At 35.9% G+C, this 15,142-nt stretch overlaps 1 protein-coding gene across 1 annotated transcript in view; it reads right to left on the bottom strand.

Annotated features, from left to right (window-relative positions):
• The window catches only part of LOC106880658 (histone-lysine N-trimethyltransferase SMYD5), a 34,717-nt gene that overhangs the window by 9,084 nt on the left and 10,491 nt on the right, over positions 1 to 15,142 (bottom strand). The window contains exons 3-8 of the mRNA XM_014930703.1: positions 8,406 to 8,527; positions 8,227 to 8,296; positions 5,566 to 5,670; positions 4,948 to 5,010; positions 2,508 to 2,578; positions 569 to 675 (exon numbers count right to left, since the gene is read on the bottom strand). Of these exons, the coding sequence (XP_014786189.1) occupies positions 569 to 675; positions 2,508 to 2,578; positions 4,948 to 5,010; positions 5,566 to 5,670; positions 8,227 to 8,296; positions 8,406 to 8,527 (538 nt within the window). The remainder of the gene's footprint in view (positions 1 to 568; positions 676 to 2,507; positions 2,579 to 4,947; positions 5,011 to 5,565; positions 5,671 to 8,226; positions 8,297 to 8,405; positions 8,528 to 15,142) is intronic.

The raw sequence follows: 15,142 nt of genomic DNA, 5'->3' as shown, positions 1-15,142 counted from the left end.
GAGTATGGTGTAGCCATCTGATTCGCCAGTCCTCAGTCAAATTGTCCAACCCATGCTAGCATGGAAAGCGGACGTTAAACGATGATGATGATGATGATTCTGTTGATTAATATAACACACCTATAGGTATGCCCTCAGTTCTTCAATCTTTGTCATAAGTTATTCTCTCACCAATCTAGACATATATAGGTAACAAAAAATTATTTATAAACCTGTACTCATAAACCCAATATTTAAATCTAGACTCAACAGTGTTAAATGTATGAAAGAGAAGGATCTTCCCATGCATAGGTTACTAATCTATTACAGATAACACTTGCACAAGATTTGGTATTTATTCCTAAGTTAGAAAAGCTGAAGAACAGGCAGTTGTAATTAGATAAAAGCAGAGTATCACAAGTACAAAATAGCTAAATTGATTGGATAAAGAATTAGTTTGTTGATTGTGAAATTATTTGAAACCCAAATGTTTTCTTGATTTTGGACAGAACACCAGCAAATTAATTTGTTTACCATTATAAGAGTTAACAGCAATGCTAAGTAAGAAACAAAAACCAGCTGTACATACCTCTTTCCAAGTCAACATAAAGCTGGTCTATGAAATTGTCAATATTAATCCGTTCATCTGGATGAAGGTCCATAGCATCACAATTTTGACACCACACACTAATAGAACTAAGAAAAAATAACTGTTCTTTACCTATTTGAAAAATATCAATGCTCATATACACTCTCTCTCTCTCTCTCTCTCTGAGAGACTATGTAATAATGTAAGTAGCAGTCAATACTGTTGTTGGCACTCTGTCGCTTACGACGTTGAGGGTTCCAGTTGATCCGATCAACGGAACAGCCTGCTCGTGAAATTAACGTGCAAGTGGCTGAGCACACCACAGACACGTGTACCCTTAACATAGTTCTCGGGGATATTCAGCATGACACAGTGTGACAAGGCTGACCCTTTGAATGACAGGCACAATAGAAACAGGAAGTAAGAGTGAGAGAAAGTTGTGGTGGAAGAGTAAAGCAGGGTTCACCACCATCCCCTGCCGGAGCCTCGTGGAGCTTTAGGTGTTTTCGCTAAATAAACACTCACAATGCCCGGTCTGGGAATCGAAACCGCGATCCTATGACCGCGAGTCCGCTGCCCTAACCATTGGGCCATTGCATCTCCACCAGCAGTCAATACTGACATATCACAATACACAACTTGCTGAATACATAACTAGTTTTGGCAGTAATTGCCAGATGATGTGAAAGTGAACAATTTTAACTCAGTGGATAGAATTATAGGTTCCTCATAGTTTATTAAAGTGGGTTGGCAACCTAACATAGAATTGCCATAGAGTAAATTAATAAATATTTTGTGTTGTTTCAATCATATGGAAAAATTCAAGAATCTTACAATAGTGTTGTAGAATGAATTCATAAGAATTGTTTAAGATTTGAGGTTAGACACGAAATTTGTGATAGTATTTAGGAAGCTGTCTGTGGAATATTTTAATTAATGATTTTGGATAATACAAATGTACTATAGTATATATCCTACTTAGTTGTACAAGTTGAGTTTTTTCTCAGCCATCACAGCAGCAGGTAATCAAATACACTAAACAAATATAAACATGTTTTTGAGAAGTTTTTGTTTTTTCTAATATCTCCATGGCCTTGAAAACTGAGATTGACCTGACCAGTTTCAATCCTAGTTGGGATTCTCTTCAAAGAGACAAAGCAAAGTGTGAGGTACCCAAAGAGAATACCAATTAAGATTAAAACCAGTCAGGCCTACCTCTCATTTTTACTATCTGCAGAGAGATGAAAAAAAAAGTCATTTATTTATATTTACTCAGTGTATTTGAGTACGCATTGCAGTCATGTTTAAAAGACCTTATATTGCTGGACAAAGTATACTCTTTACTACATATCCATTGTAAAATATTTTGGTTTTCTTTGTAGATCAAGGTGTAGCTGTATGAACATGTATGTATGCACACCCCTTTATGAATGTACAGCCCTATTACGATACAAAATATGCTTCAAATGCTTTCTATCCTGTTGTAATGTCAGTTATAAAAGTGTTCAGGTTGGGTGTCGGAGCACGTGCCATTGCAGCGCTTTGCTGCATCTACCATTTATTGGTATTTGTGTGGGTTGTCTTGTGCAACCCTCTGAGCAGTGTCCCAGTCAGTCCTCATCTCTATGACATACCTCCTCATTCGCTGTGACCAACCAACACAAGCCATCACCCCAGCCAGATCCTCTGAAAAGAGAACACAGTGCACAGGATCTAACTCAGAAAATTGAGCAGTCGGATCAAACAATCTGAGCTGACTCTCCCGAATCATACAAGTAAGATTCAGATGATGGTATTGATAGTAATTAACTGCCAACATTCTAGATGAGTTGTTAACCTCTAGACCTATGTGTTATATACAATCAAGTATAATTTTTTTTTTTAATATTTCATTCTAAAATATTCCCCTCACATCCAGAAGTAAAAATTTAATATTTACCTAGTACCAATTCCTTGACCATTACGACCAATGAGAGCAAACAAGGATTGAAACCCTTCATAAGTGAACCACTGGAAAATTGAAAATGATTGTTTTTTTAGTCAATTTGTTTCCTTCCAATAAAAAATACACACATACACGCACACATAAACAATATGTAATATCAATTGCTACCAAAGGCACATTTAAGCAAAGAATACAGTTGAATAATTCAACCACAGTATTTGACTGGTACTTTTTCTTATTTCTTTACTGCCCACAAGGAGCTACACACAGAGGGGACAAACAAGGATAGACAAACGGATTAAGTCAATTATATCGACCCCAGTGCATAACTGGTACTTATTTAATCGACCCCCGAAAGGATGAAAGGCAAAGTCGACCTCGGTGGAATTTGAACTCAGAATGTAGCAACAGGCAAAATACTGCTAAGCATTTCGCCCGGTGTGCTAACGTTTCTGCCAGCTCACCGCCTTTTGATTGGCACTTTTTCTATCAACCATTAATATAAGTTGGCTTGTCTAGGATTCGAGCCAAAACTATTTGCACCCTAATTAAGGAGCATACTCCTTGACAATTGTCTAAACAATAAAACATGTTAAATTAAATCAACCAAAAAAAAAAAAAAAAGGATAATAAATTTCAAAAATGTAATTATTTAAAGTTTTAGTTCTGAAAATGAAAAAAATATAAAACTTTAATATTATCATTGTTTCCTTCAGAAAACAATGATAATATTTTCAAATAATTCATCATACAATTTTTAAAGCTAACAATTATAAATGCAATAAATATCTATTAATAGTCTAACACTATAAAGGCAAAAATTGCTACATGGATATAATATTTGATTACCAACATATAATTCCTAAGTTCCAATCAAAAGAAGAGCAGTGTTTGAAATTCCTCAGCTTAGCTAGCCGTTGGAAATTCTGGGAAAATTACAACAAACAGGTACCCTATTCAGATGTTTCATTTGTTTAACCCTTTAGCATTACTTTGTCAAATGTGATACCTATTTATTCATATTGTTTTGAGTTACTCATGCATTATCTTGTAGCTTCAAGATTTTGATCATGTGATAATGTTTTAGAATGACATTGCAGAATTGATGTAAGGCCAGATCTGGCCAGTTTGAAATACAACATGCAGAATATTTGGGTCAGATTTGGCTGGTTTAAATACTGAAGGATTAAAACTATAGAAACCAGAATTAGACAATAGTGGTTATAGGTCATTAATGTTTATGAAAAGATTAATTTAATAATCTGAGAGTAGTGATCTATCCAAGGAAAAATATTCAACTTTCACTTGCCTAAAATGCAATATGAAATAAAGTAATAAATTTAGTCAAATGAGTCCTGACTTGCTAGAATTAACAACCAACTATCCCTCAAAATCCCACCCTAAACATCTTCTCCATTAGGAAGGATAAATGATAATGTAGTCCTACACTCACTGCAGCCAGTTAAACAAAAAACTGGTTTGGTTCCAGTTAAAATATCTTTGATTTTAGGTTCTGCTCAATCAAGGCTGATCTGAGCCTAAAATGCTGCTGCTGCTACTACTACTACCACTACATGTGCAAACAATTACTGACATTTATTGGGAAAATGTAAGTAACACAAGCATTTTTGTTGTGACTTCTGTTAGAAATTGTCTGCAAAATGAACTGACATTATTGTGAATCTTCCAAATCTTTTTCTTGTTTTAGAAATAACAATCTCAGATTGTCCAACCCTTTGTTAGATGATTTAAGAAACAAAGAAAAGATCTGACATGGACATGAAATAAGTAAAAAAAAAAAAAATACAAGTACAACATCAATTTTCTAGAACTTTTGGTTCCAAAGCCGTTCTGGAAAACTAACTTTTCCAAACCACGGGTAGTCACTTTGGTCAACACCCTCTAAATTAAACAAATATTAAATTCACTTAACCCTCTCATTACCATACTTCTGTTGAAATACACTGCCTTTTTTCAATTAATTTTGAAAGTAGTAAAAAAAATTATTACATTAACTGACGTTATTCAGCTGGGGTTTGGAACATAAATTAACATGAAATTTTAATTTAGATTACTTTGAAATGGGAAGTTTGTATCAAAGGACCAATGGTGGTTTCAGGTGGGTTGGTACCTAAAGGGTTAAATAATTAAATGAAATACAGGTATTTGTACAATAGAATAAATGATACAAGTTTATGAATTCTGTACAGTACAAAGTACTAGCCTGTGCAAGGTACCAGTTAATAAGTCTAGCAGCTGTGAGAATCTGAAGTTCCTGTTTATAAATTAGTGCAGATTATAAGAGGCTCTGATTCCAGACCACCAGTATTGAGTATGTCAGTGTTGTAAAGTGCTGCCTTTAGTAATACGAATACAGTTAACTGAATAACCAACATGCAACAAACATTAATAATAGAATCCTAGTACTACATACCTGTGGGATGTGCTCATCATACAAACTTAACATAACCATTGACCTGAATGTTTCTAGCTGTTCCTGCGTAAGAGAAAACATGTGAGTGGTAGATGTGTAGTCAACAAAGGTTGTCCACAAACTTTGGACTTAAGATGTAATGGGAGAGTTAACTAAATACATTTTTTTATTTATTATCAGAAAATCCCAAATGAGGTGAGAAGCTACTTAGTGTAAGGGTCTATGAAGAAGGAGAAATGAATTTACTTCTGACTTGAAAGAGTTCAGGTCAAAAGAAAGAAGAAAACAATGAGATGGAAGAGAGTTCAAAACCCTGGCAGTTCGAGGGGGAAAAGCTATGACTGTAGAAAGACTTCCTTATCCATGGAAGCACGACAGTACTTGGATGAGGACACTGAGTTGGTGAAATAGTGGTTCTATAACAATGATTTCAGTGATGAATTTAGTGTGAGGGTAGGCGTTCATCAAGGTTCAATCTCCAGTCCACTCCTGCTCATCATAGTCTTACAGGCCATTACAGAGGAGTTTAAGACTTGATATATATGTATACATATATTAAGTATAAAAAAGTAAAAATAAAGATAAATAATAAAGGAAACATAAAAATTGTTTATTTACTTTGAACTGTGGCCCCAGCAACTTGTGCATAATCTGTTCTTCTTCATTCACAGTTGAGTTAGTAAACTGAGAAAATGCTTTCAATACTGCTTCAGGGTCATTAGCCTGTATGAAATATTAGTTAAAAAGAAAATAATATAATAATAATATAATTATAAAATAATAGTAGTATAATAATAATTACTTATGATAATATTACAATAATAATTGCAGGTATACCTCAACTTATGGTAATTAGTTCCAAGACATGAAATCCCGACTCAAAAAATGACAACACAAGAATTTTAAAAACTTTATCAGCTTATATCTGTTTTAATAAATGGTTTGTACATATTTTCACATGTATTTATATTTAATTTTCTACTTCACTATTAGTTTTTAGGATCTTTTTTTAATTTTTACACTTTTATATAAGGTTGCCGAGACTGATGTAAAAGTCAGATAACTTGATTGAAGTTGAGGGGTATATTATTTTGATTAATTTCTTTAAGAAAACCCAAAAACAATGTAATGTCAAAAGAGACTTAACTTGAAATTATCTAAGTTGAGGTAAGCCTGTATTTATAATAATCTAATTATAGAATAATGATAATTACTCCTTTTATTGACCATAAGAGTCCAAGATGTTGGAGACGTACAAAGAGGAAATCCAAATGAAAACAGAAAACAAGAAACAAAAGCAGATTTACACATAAAACAAGTGAGATCAAACAAATAATAAACACATCAATAAATAAATAAAAATACAGAACAAAATAAGAACAAGGAATGATCTTCATGAAGGATGGATGGTTGAGGCAACCCACATGCAACCCAGGATGACCCTGACAAATCAAAAGCTAATTTCTCCCTGTTCTTGCCACCAGCCTATTGCTGAGCAGTATCCGTTAAGACAATCCTGCCACTTTCACCCATTTTTCATAAAATTTACAAGAGACCAACACCTCCCCTTCATCTTTAAGTGGTACTTGAAGAAGTAGATGGGGGGATGATTTGAGGACAGCATTTTCTGGGATGATATGCTATCTTCAATCTTTTCAACTGCATCCACAAGACAGTGGAAGCCTACCCATTGCTACCCTTGCCAAAAAAGAGATGGTGAAATGGTCTTCCTACAAGCCTTGATTGATAGCCAGAGCCATTTCCATACATGGTAACAACTGGTCAATATAAACCCCACAAATCAACAATGCATGAACACTGAACATGTGACATGGTTTCATTACTTTCCATACATCACAGACAAGTGTGGTTTATTGCAGCTCCAACATAGTTACGGCTGTAGAATATATCCCAAACAAGCAAGGCCCTAGTAACACAGTTAGATGAAAGACGTTAAAGTCCTCCAGAAAAGATAACTTCTTAGTCAATAACCAAAATCATTCTCAAGCTACAGTCACTCTTACTCTAGACTTACCCTCTTTAAAATGTGAGAAATGATTCTTTAGCAGTCCAGCTGGTAGAATGCAGTCACTTACAAACATTCCAAGTGCTAAATGCTCAACTTTGGTATGTGCTTGAACCTACGACTGCAGCTTCATCAAAAGAGATGAGTTGTGTAAAGACAAACTGCATGAACGGCAACCACACTTGTTTAGCAGAACTTTCAATTGAAGCAGCAACCTCAGTGCTTCTTCCCAAGTTTATGTTCACTCGCGAGGTCAAGTCCAAACCAAACCCCAGACACTTTAATTGGAGCCCTTGGACTTGTCTCAGTAGGACTTACCTCTCCAGTTGCTAAGGGCAAAACCCACCAATTTTCCAAGCTAAAGTATACTCTAATTACCTAATGATGCTCTTCCAGAATGGTGCCAACCACCTTGATTTCCCTTGTGTTTGACACCATGATGACGACATCCACATGACTCTCTTGTGTCCCAGTTTAAGTAGGATGCTCCTCAACATCTCCAACCTTAGACCAGTACTCAAATGACTGCCATCCGTGACTTTCATATAGTGTGTGTGTGTGTGTGTAGTGTAGTATCTTACTTTTTAGTTAGATACACTGGAAATAGAAAACTGTACCTTATCAAAGACCATAATGGTACTGACAGAATTTAGGTTCTGTAGCACAAAATATACACATACACAGAACTTCATAATTGTAGACAAGTAGGAAATGACATTCTTATGACACTGTAGTGATATATCTTTCCCACAAGTAGTATTAGAATGATAGTAGTTTCCTTTGTTGGTTCAGTGTTATATAATATAAAGGAAAGCCAGTACCGCCTGACTGCCCTTCATGCTGGTGGCACGTAAAAGCACCTACTACACTCTCGGAGTGGTTGGCGTTAGGAAGGGCACCCAGCTGTAGAAACTACCAAATCAGATTGGAGCCTGGTGTAGCCATCTGGTTTGCCAGTCCTCAGTCAAATCGTCCAACCCATGCTAGCATGGAAGGCGGACGTTAAACGATGATGATGATGATGATGAAAGAAATCAAAATGCCAAGAAGTAAGAGTTGTAGTCATATCAAGAATAAGCTTCAGAGATATAAAGAAACAAGGCATTATGATGTTTAACCTATTCTTAACAATATCGTGACAAATAAGGGAGGCCATTCAAACATGGTATTAAAACTAAAGCATAGAGTTTTTTTTAAATCACTAAGAACTTACCAACACTGCACAATGTAATTATAACAATAGAGATACTTGCCTGTTTTACCATGCAGATCATTTTTGCCAACAGCATTATACTGCAGGATTCAGGGGGGAAGTGAATGTTCCTAAAATAATGAGAAAGTCTTTAGTTTCACGTAACATGAAATAAAAGGGCAGTTGGCTGTGAACAGAGCTTTGAGAAAACAGTTTCAACACAATTGGCTACATACAGACCTCCATGCTACTTGTAACATTCCCAAGGGATGGGACTCATCCTCCCTGGAAGGTCCCATACAGAGTGTGCAATGGTATTTTTTCCAGGCAGTCTCCATGCATTCCTTGCTGCAGTAAACAACCTGTGTGATAGCCAAAAACACACACACACCTGAACAAGTGGCATGTAGCATAAGCAACTTCAAATTTAAATCAAACAAGCTTACATGAAACCAAATTAATTCACAAATCAATTAATAACAGGCAATCAGTACGTATGAATAATGTAATCACAGTAATTTGGTCAATTTTATCAAAAAATGTGTGAGAAGTTTGAACAAGCATTTACCAAAATCTTCACTAAAATTCATATCTAATATTTTCATTCTTAAATGGGTTTTATGAGTACCTTATTGTCCTTACTTCAATAATATAGATTGTTATATAATGGTGTGTAAACCAAGTAAAAACCAAGACATAAACAAAATCATTATGCAAACCACAGTGTAGGGTTCATAAAACAAGAACTGTCTTGAGAACTAAAGTTCTCCTATATAAGAGGCTAAGAAATTTTTCCAATGTGTTAACTTGAAGAATTAATTATTTTAAATAGCTTCTCCACAGAGAGACAAATGACCAGCATTAAATATGATCTCTCCCTACAAATTTGTAATCCAAGTCCTACCTAGTCTACCATTTCGCCCCTACTTTAACCCTTTAGCATTCAGATTATTCTACCAAGTGTAATACTTATTTATTCACATTATTTTGAATTTATCCTGCATTATCTTGTAGCTTTGATAGTTCGATTATGTGACTATTTTTAGACTAACATTGTTGGGTAGGTGTGAGAGGTTGGATCTGGCCAGTTTGAACATAAAACAGGAAGAATATTTTGGCTGGCTCTGGCCTGCTTAAATGCTAAAGGGTTAAGGTTGGAAAACTTCGCTAATTCTAGGCAATAAATGGGAAAGGAAAATGAGTAATGACGAAGAAGTACATCCATTAAAAACCAAACTATCTACTAATGATGATGTTATACAACAAACATACAACCATCAACAAATGAAGAGGTACACACAGGGGTAAAATGTCTGATGGAACAATACTAAGGAATTAAACAGTGAAGGGCCTAAGAATAAACTTGCACTTGGTTTTTAATCTCTTTGTAAACAACCAGATTGAAACTCTATTTAGTCTTACAATTGAAAAAAAAAGGATCATTTTGAAGTGTTTTTATTTGAATCAAACCTTTCCAACATGATCTAAAACTTTTGTTAAGTTGTCCAGCTGAATAATAAAGTTACTTTCTCTTTTTACTAAATCCCTGCAAAATTCTTAGCTCCTTTTAAAATTAACTGAAAAAATGTAGTGAATTTCCGCAGAAATGTGGTCACAAAAGAGTTAAAGTAAATAAGTGTACAGAGTAAGCCAATAGTTCTCAAAGGTTAAATGTTTGTAACAGTAATACATTGTCCTTCATATTGTTTCCTTTCCCTACTGTTACAGCAAGTCCCTTACAAAGACAACCCAATTCTCAACAGCCCTGTACTATGGGTTGGTGTTGCTATTGTTTAACCCCAAGAATCAATCAAACGTAAAAGTATTACAAAGGTGATCATCTTGCCTTTTTCTATGCCCTGTCAGTAGGGTGTGCTTTGAAAGAGACCTGACTGTTATTCCCAGCAGACTGAATGACAACATAAAATCTATCCTATGATTCATCATCATCATTTAGCATCTGCTTTCCATGCTGGCATGAGTTAGGTGGTTTGACTGAAACTGGTAAGCCAGAGAGCTGCATCAGATTCTAATCTGGTTTGGCATGATTTCTACAGCTGGATACTGTTCCTAACCCCAACCACTCCAAGAGTGTAATGGGTGTTTTTTTTTTTTTTTAATGTGTCAGTTACATGACACCAGGACTATAAAAATGAAATGGCTTTGTGAGTATGGTATTGGGCTATGAGGTCAAAGGTACTGAGTTCAAATCTACTGGAAGCATATCATTTGCGTATGTGGACAATATACTTAGTTCAGAGCATGTCAGTATACCTAGCTGTTGAGAATAGGTAACCAAAATCATCTTGGAATGTTACCTATCCAACTATTGAGCAGAACTTTTGATACGTTGCATAAAAGTATTATAAATTCCAAAGTGATGCATGGCATTCAAACTTTAATGCAGTTAACCAAGCACATATTTGTAAACTAAAATAAGTAGCAACATTATGAGATGTGTGGTACCAGTAACACAGCAGCTATGACCAGTGTAGCATAGAAGGAATATTATATATCATTGATCAATGTCCTATCCTGGAGATTTGATTTTCATCCACTCAGTGCTATTAAAAACACCTTGAGGCTTGAAGGACATTAACATTTTTACATATTACTGCTGTGAGTGTTAGGGGCCATAGCTGCACTGAAGTTAAATCTGATGATGAACAAAAGTGTGGACAGATGTTCTTCAGGTCTCTACATTACCACTCACTCTGCTACCAAATTGCCTTCAAATCAAACCCTACCGTCTTAAGTAAATAAAAGCATACATTAAATAATATAGTCTTAAATACTGCTAAAAGAGGAGGTAGTAACAACTAGAATGCCTTTGTTTATACATAAATGACCTCAGTCAGGGCTGACCAGAGACTTCACATACCTGTGGAAGGGGTAGACCCAGGAAGATGTGGGTTGAGGTGGTGAAATATGATCTTTGGTTGTTGAGCTTCACAGAGGCAATAACAAGTGACTGCAACTTCTGGCAATTTGCAATGCTCGAGAAGATATGTCAAGCTAAGTGAAATTGTAGTCATGGTCAGTGCCGGTGACATGTAAAAGGCATCTATGCCAGTGACACATAAAAGGCACCCATGCTGGTGGCATGTAAAAGACACCTAGTACACTCTCTAAAGTGACAGATGTTAGGAAGAGCATTGAGCTATAGAAACTAAGCCAAAACAGGTGACTGGACCCTAGTGCAGCTCCCCAGCTTACCAGTCCCAGTCAAACCGTCTAACCCATGCCAGCATGGAAAACAGACATTAAATGAAGATGATGATACGAAAAATTGTCATCAGATGATTAATTACTATGTGAACCTTTCTTTGAAAGAGAAAAGGCATGAACTCCCTACAGTGTAAATCAGTGTTTCTCAACCATTTTTTTACCTATGAACCCTTTTGATTGTTATTTTACTCTACTGGACCACCATAGCTATTTGCTGTTCAAAAAAATTCTATTATATTTTTATAATCAAATATGATTAGAAATTGTATTTAAAAATTTGTTAAAATATCTTGTGTATCGTAGAAGTATAAGCAATTCATTTTTTTATACAGACCCCGCCCCAACCGAGGGTCATATGGATTCTGGCTGAGAACGACTGGTGTAAATGTAGGACATTTATGTCATAAAACAAAACAATGTTATGATCCAATGGGTTGTGTAAGTTATGTAGAGATGGGAGATGAGCAGTGTCAATGACCTTGACAGAACTTCATATGCTGCTGAGATTGATACGCAGTCTGAACTCTTGTAGGTCAATATCCACAGGATAAACGTGATGTACACACAAACACATGTTAAATCTAGTAACATATATGCCTAAGGCAACAGTTCTTAGCTGTAGGCAATAATTAATTAACAACAAGATTAATATAATAAGTAATCATTACATTAAAGAGAAAATATTATGTGAGATTTTACAGATTTTTATCTCAATTAACCTTACAGAGGACTAGATAGATTTTTCTGTTATTAACTTCAAAATAAATATAATATATACATGATATAGTGGAAGCACAATGGCCCAGTGGTTAGAGCAGCGGACTCGCGGTCATAGGATCGCGGTTTCGATTCCCAGACCGGGCGTTGTGAGTGTTTATTGAGCGATAACACCTAAAGCTCCATGAGGCTCCGGCAGGGGATGGTGGCGAACCCTGCTGTACTCTTTCACCACAACTTTCTCTCACTCTTACTTCTTGTTTCTGCCGTGCCTGTAATTCAAAGGGTCAGCCTTGTTACACTGTGTCACGCTGAATATCCCTGAGAACTACATTAAGGGTGCACGTGTCTGTGGAGTGCTCAGCCACTTGCACATTAATTTCACGAGCAGGCTGTTCCGTTGATTGGATCAACTGGAACCCTCGACGTCGTAAACGACGGAGTGCCAACAACAACAACAACATGATATAAAAAATATAAAGGAGTAAATGTAAGACATTATATAAATTTAATGATATCATGGTTAGAAGTTTATTTTGAATCCTATGGAATGGTGTTGTGATCCTCTTATAACAATATGGTATATTGTCTCCTGTGTGAATATGCATAATTCCTATCATTAAAACATTGTCATTCTGCTATTGTTCTCTATAAATCTAATTACTTTCATGATTTTAGTGCCTCACTTGGTTTTGATAGACAACTTAGCTCATCTAATTAACCTAATTTTCTACCGAGGAACTGATATATCTAAACACCTGTTAGCATTATCTCTCCTCATTCCAATTAATAAAAGGAAAGAGGCCTCTAAATAGTTACTCAACCTGCTAAAAATTGCAACCAAATCTCTCACCATTGTCATTAAAAATTAAGGTGCGTGGCTTAGTGGTTAGGGCATTCAGCTCACAATCATGAGGTCGTGAGTTCAATTCCCGGTGACACAGTGTCCTTGAGCAAGATGCTTTATTCACATTACTCCAGTCCACTCAACTGGCAAAAATGAGTAGTATTTCAAAAGGGCCAGCCTTGTCACATTCTGTGTCACACTGAAGTTCCCAGTGAACTATGTTAAGGGTACACGTGTCTGTGGAGTGCTCAGCCACTTTCACGTTAATTTGACAAGCAAGTTGTTCCGTTGATCAGATCAACTGGAACCCTTGTCGTTGTAGCACTAATTTATACTGAGACATACATTCCTGATTAGAGGAAAATTTAGTGTTTACATCATCAGCCAGATTTACTTATTGGTCAGTACAAAATCAGCCTGGATCTGAAGCAACAGACAAGTAAAAAAAAAGAAGGTAACAAAGTTCTCAAAGACCTTCCAGTTAGCTAAAAAATTTCAAAAAAAAAAAAAAGAAAAAGAAATGATTGGGAATATAAACTAGAGAATTATAACCAAGGATGATTTGATATTCCTAAAGAGTAATCAACTGTATGCTACTGACTACATCTATGAATAGAGCAAGGTTCCCAGCTAGGCAGCAGGCAACATAGTGAAATAATAATGGCTAGGGCTATAAGAGCTCAGTGAAAGGTCTGCAAGGAATAGATGAAAGGGAGTAGGAATGCATGATATCAAGATATTATACAAGGTACCAAGTCTTTCAAGCCAGGAAGAAATCTGAGGACAGGAGATTCATTTATGTTCTAATAGGAAGGATTAGATGTTTTCTAAGTTACTAGGTCAACCATCAGCAAAATGCTATCTCCAATAACAAGGATGTTATCTTTGTCAACGACTACAAAGGGAAGAGAAAAACTAGAGAAGGGTAATTACAGAAGCTTCAAATTAATGAATCAAACCTAATAAGTAGTTGAGAAAGCTTTAACAAAGTTCGGAATAAAGTGGCTAAACTCTATTAGATACTATGTATGTTTGTACATACTTAGTGAATAACAATTATATTTTGCATTTGACAATCAAAAGAAGGTGTTTAATTAAGCCACTCAGTCTCTTGTCTGCTGACTACTAAGGAAACTAGGTACAGATAAATGACTTGTGAGTGCACACATAAGTGGGGCGTAATGGGTCATTTGTCAGATTTTCATTAGTTTCTACCCATTCCAGGATGTACTGCAGATTTGGACTTTTTGTACTAGAGATATGTTCAGAGTATCTCCTTTGCCCATGTTATGTTGGATAAAGGAATTATCCTTGGAAACACTGAAATTCAAAAGTGGGGCATAATGAGTTACTTGTTAGTTTGTGGGGGTGGAGTATAATAGGTTACTTAAAATATAGCACCATAGGCTTCTATAAATAGAAGAAAAGACAAATTAAAGAAGTCAAATATGTGCCAGTATCTGAAAGTGTTATGGCAGCGCTGTTTCATGTAACTTGTTATTTACACAGGATAAAGGGGCAGGTGATTGTATTGTTATTCCAAGAGGAAAAGAGAAGAGTGTGCAGCAAAAAATGCACTAACGAAGCAACTAAAGTCTAAAAGTGAAAAAAATGGAAGGAGGGTCACTTGCTCCAAAATGGCAGAAAACAGCTAGTACAAAGTGTGACAATAGTGATGGTAACCATCACTAGTGCAGATGATTTGGAGGCAGATGATGCTGAGAGCTCCATCTGAAAAAGATTCTGGAACAGATACAAAGGCAGGAAGAATGAAGTTGGGCTGCTGTGTGACCTTTGTTAGGATGTCTGTTCTAAGCAGATTCCAAAGGGAACAGATGTTAACCAAGATTTCTTCTGCAAGAAGTGTACAGCTTTATCTGTGCCAAATGGAGGACTTTATTATGATTATTGTTCAGTAAACATGGTTGTCATTTTAAAATTTTGATGAAGATTGAGGGACACTCGGATGTCTCTCATATGTTTCTTTATTGATTGTTTCCAACATTCTCTTTTACTTGTTTCAGTCATTTGACTGCGGCCATGCTGGAGCACCACCTTTAGTCGAACAAATCGACTCCAGGACTTATTCTTTGTAAGCCTAGTACTTATTCTATTGGTCTCTTTTGCCAAACCGCTAAGTTACAGGGACGTAAACACACCAGCATCGGTTGTCAAGCGATGGTGG

Source organism: Octopus bimaculoides, chromosome 14, assembly GCF_001194135.2.
Source record: "Octopus bimaculoides isolate UCB-OBI-ISO-001 chromosome 14, ASM119413v2, whole genome shotgun sequence".
Taxonomy (NCBI): Eukaryota; Metazoa; Mollusca; class Cephalopoda; order Octopoda; family Octopodidae; genus Octopus; species Octopus bimaculoides.
Note: the sequence above shows the minus strand (reverse complement) of the source record. Positions and strands in the feature narration are given on the sequence as shown.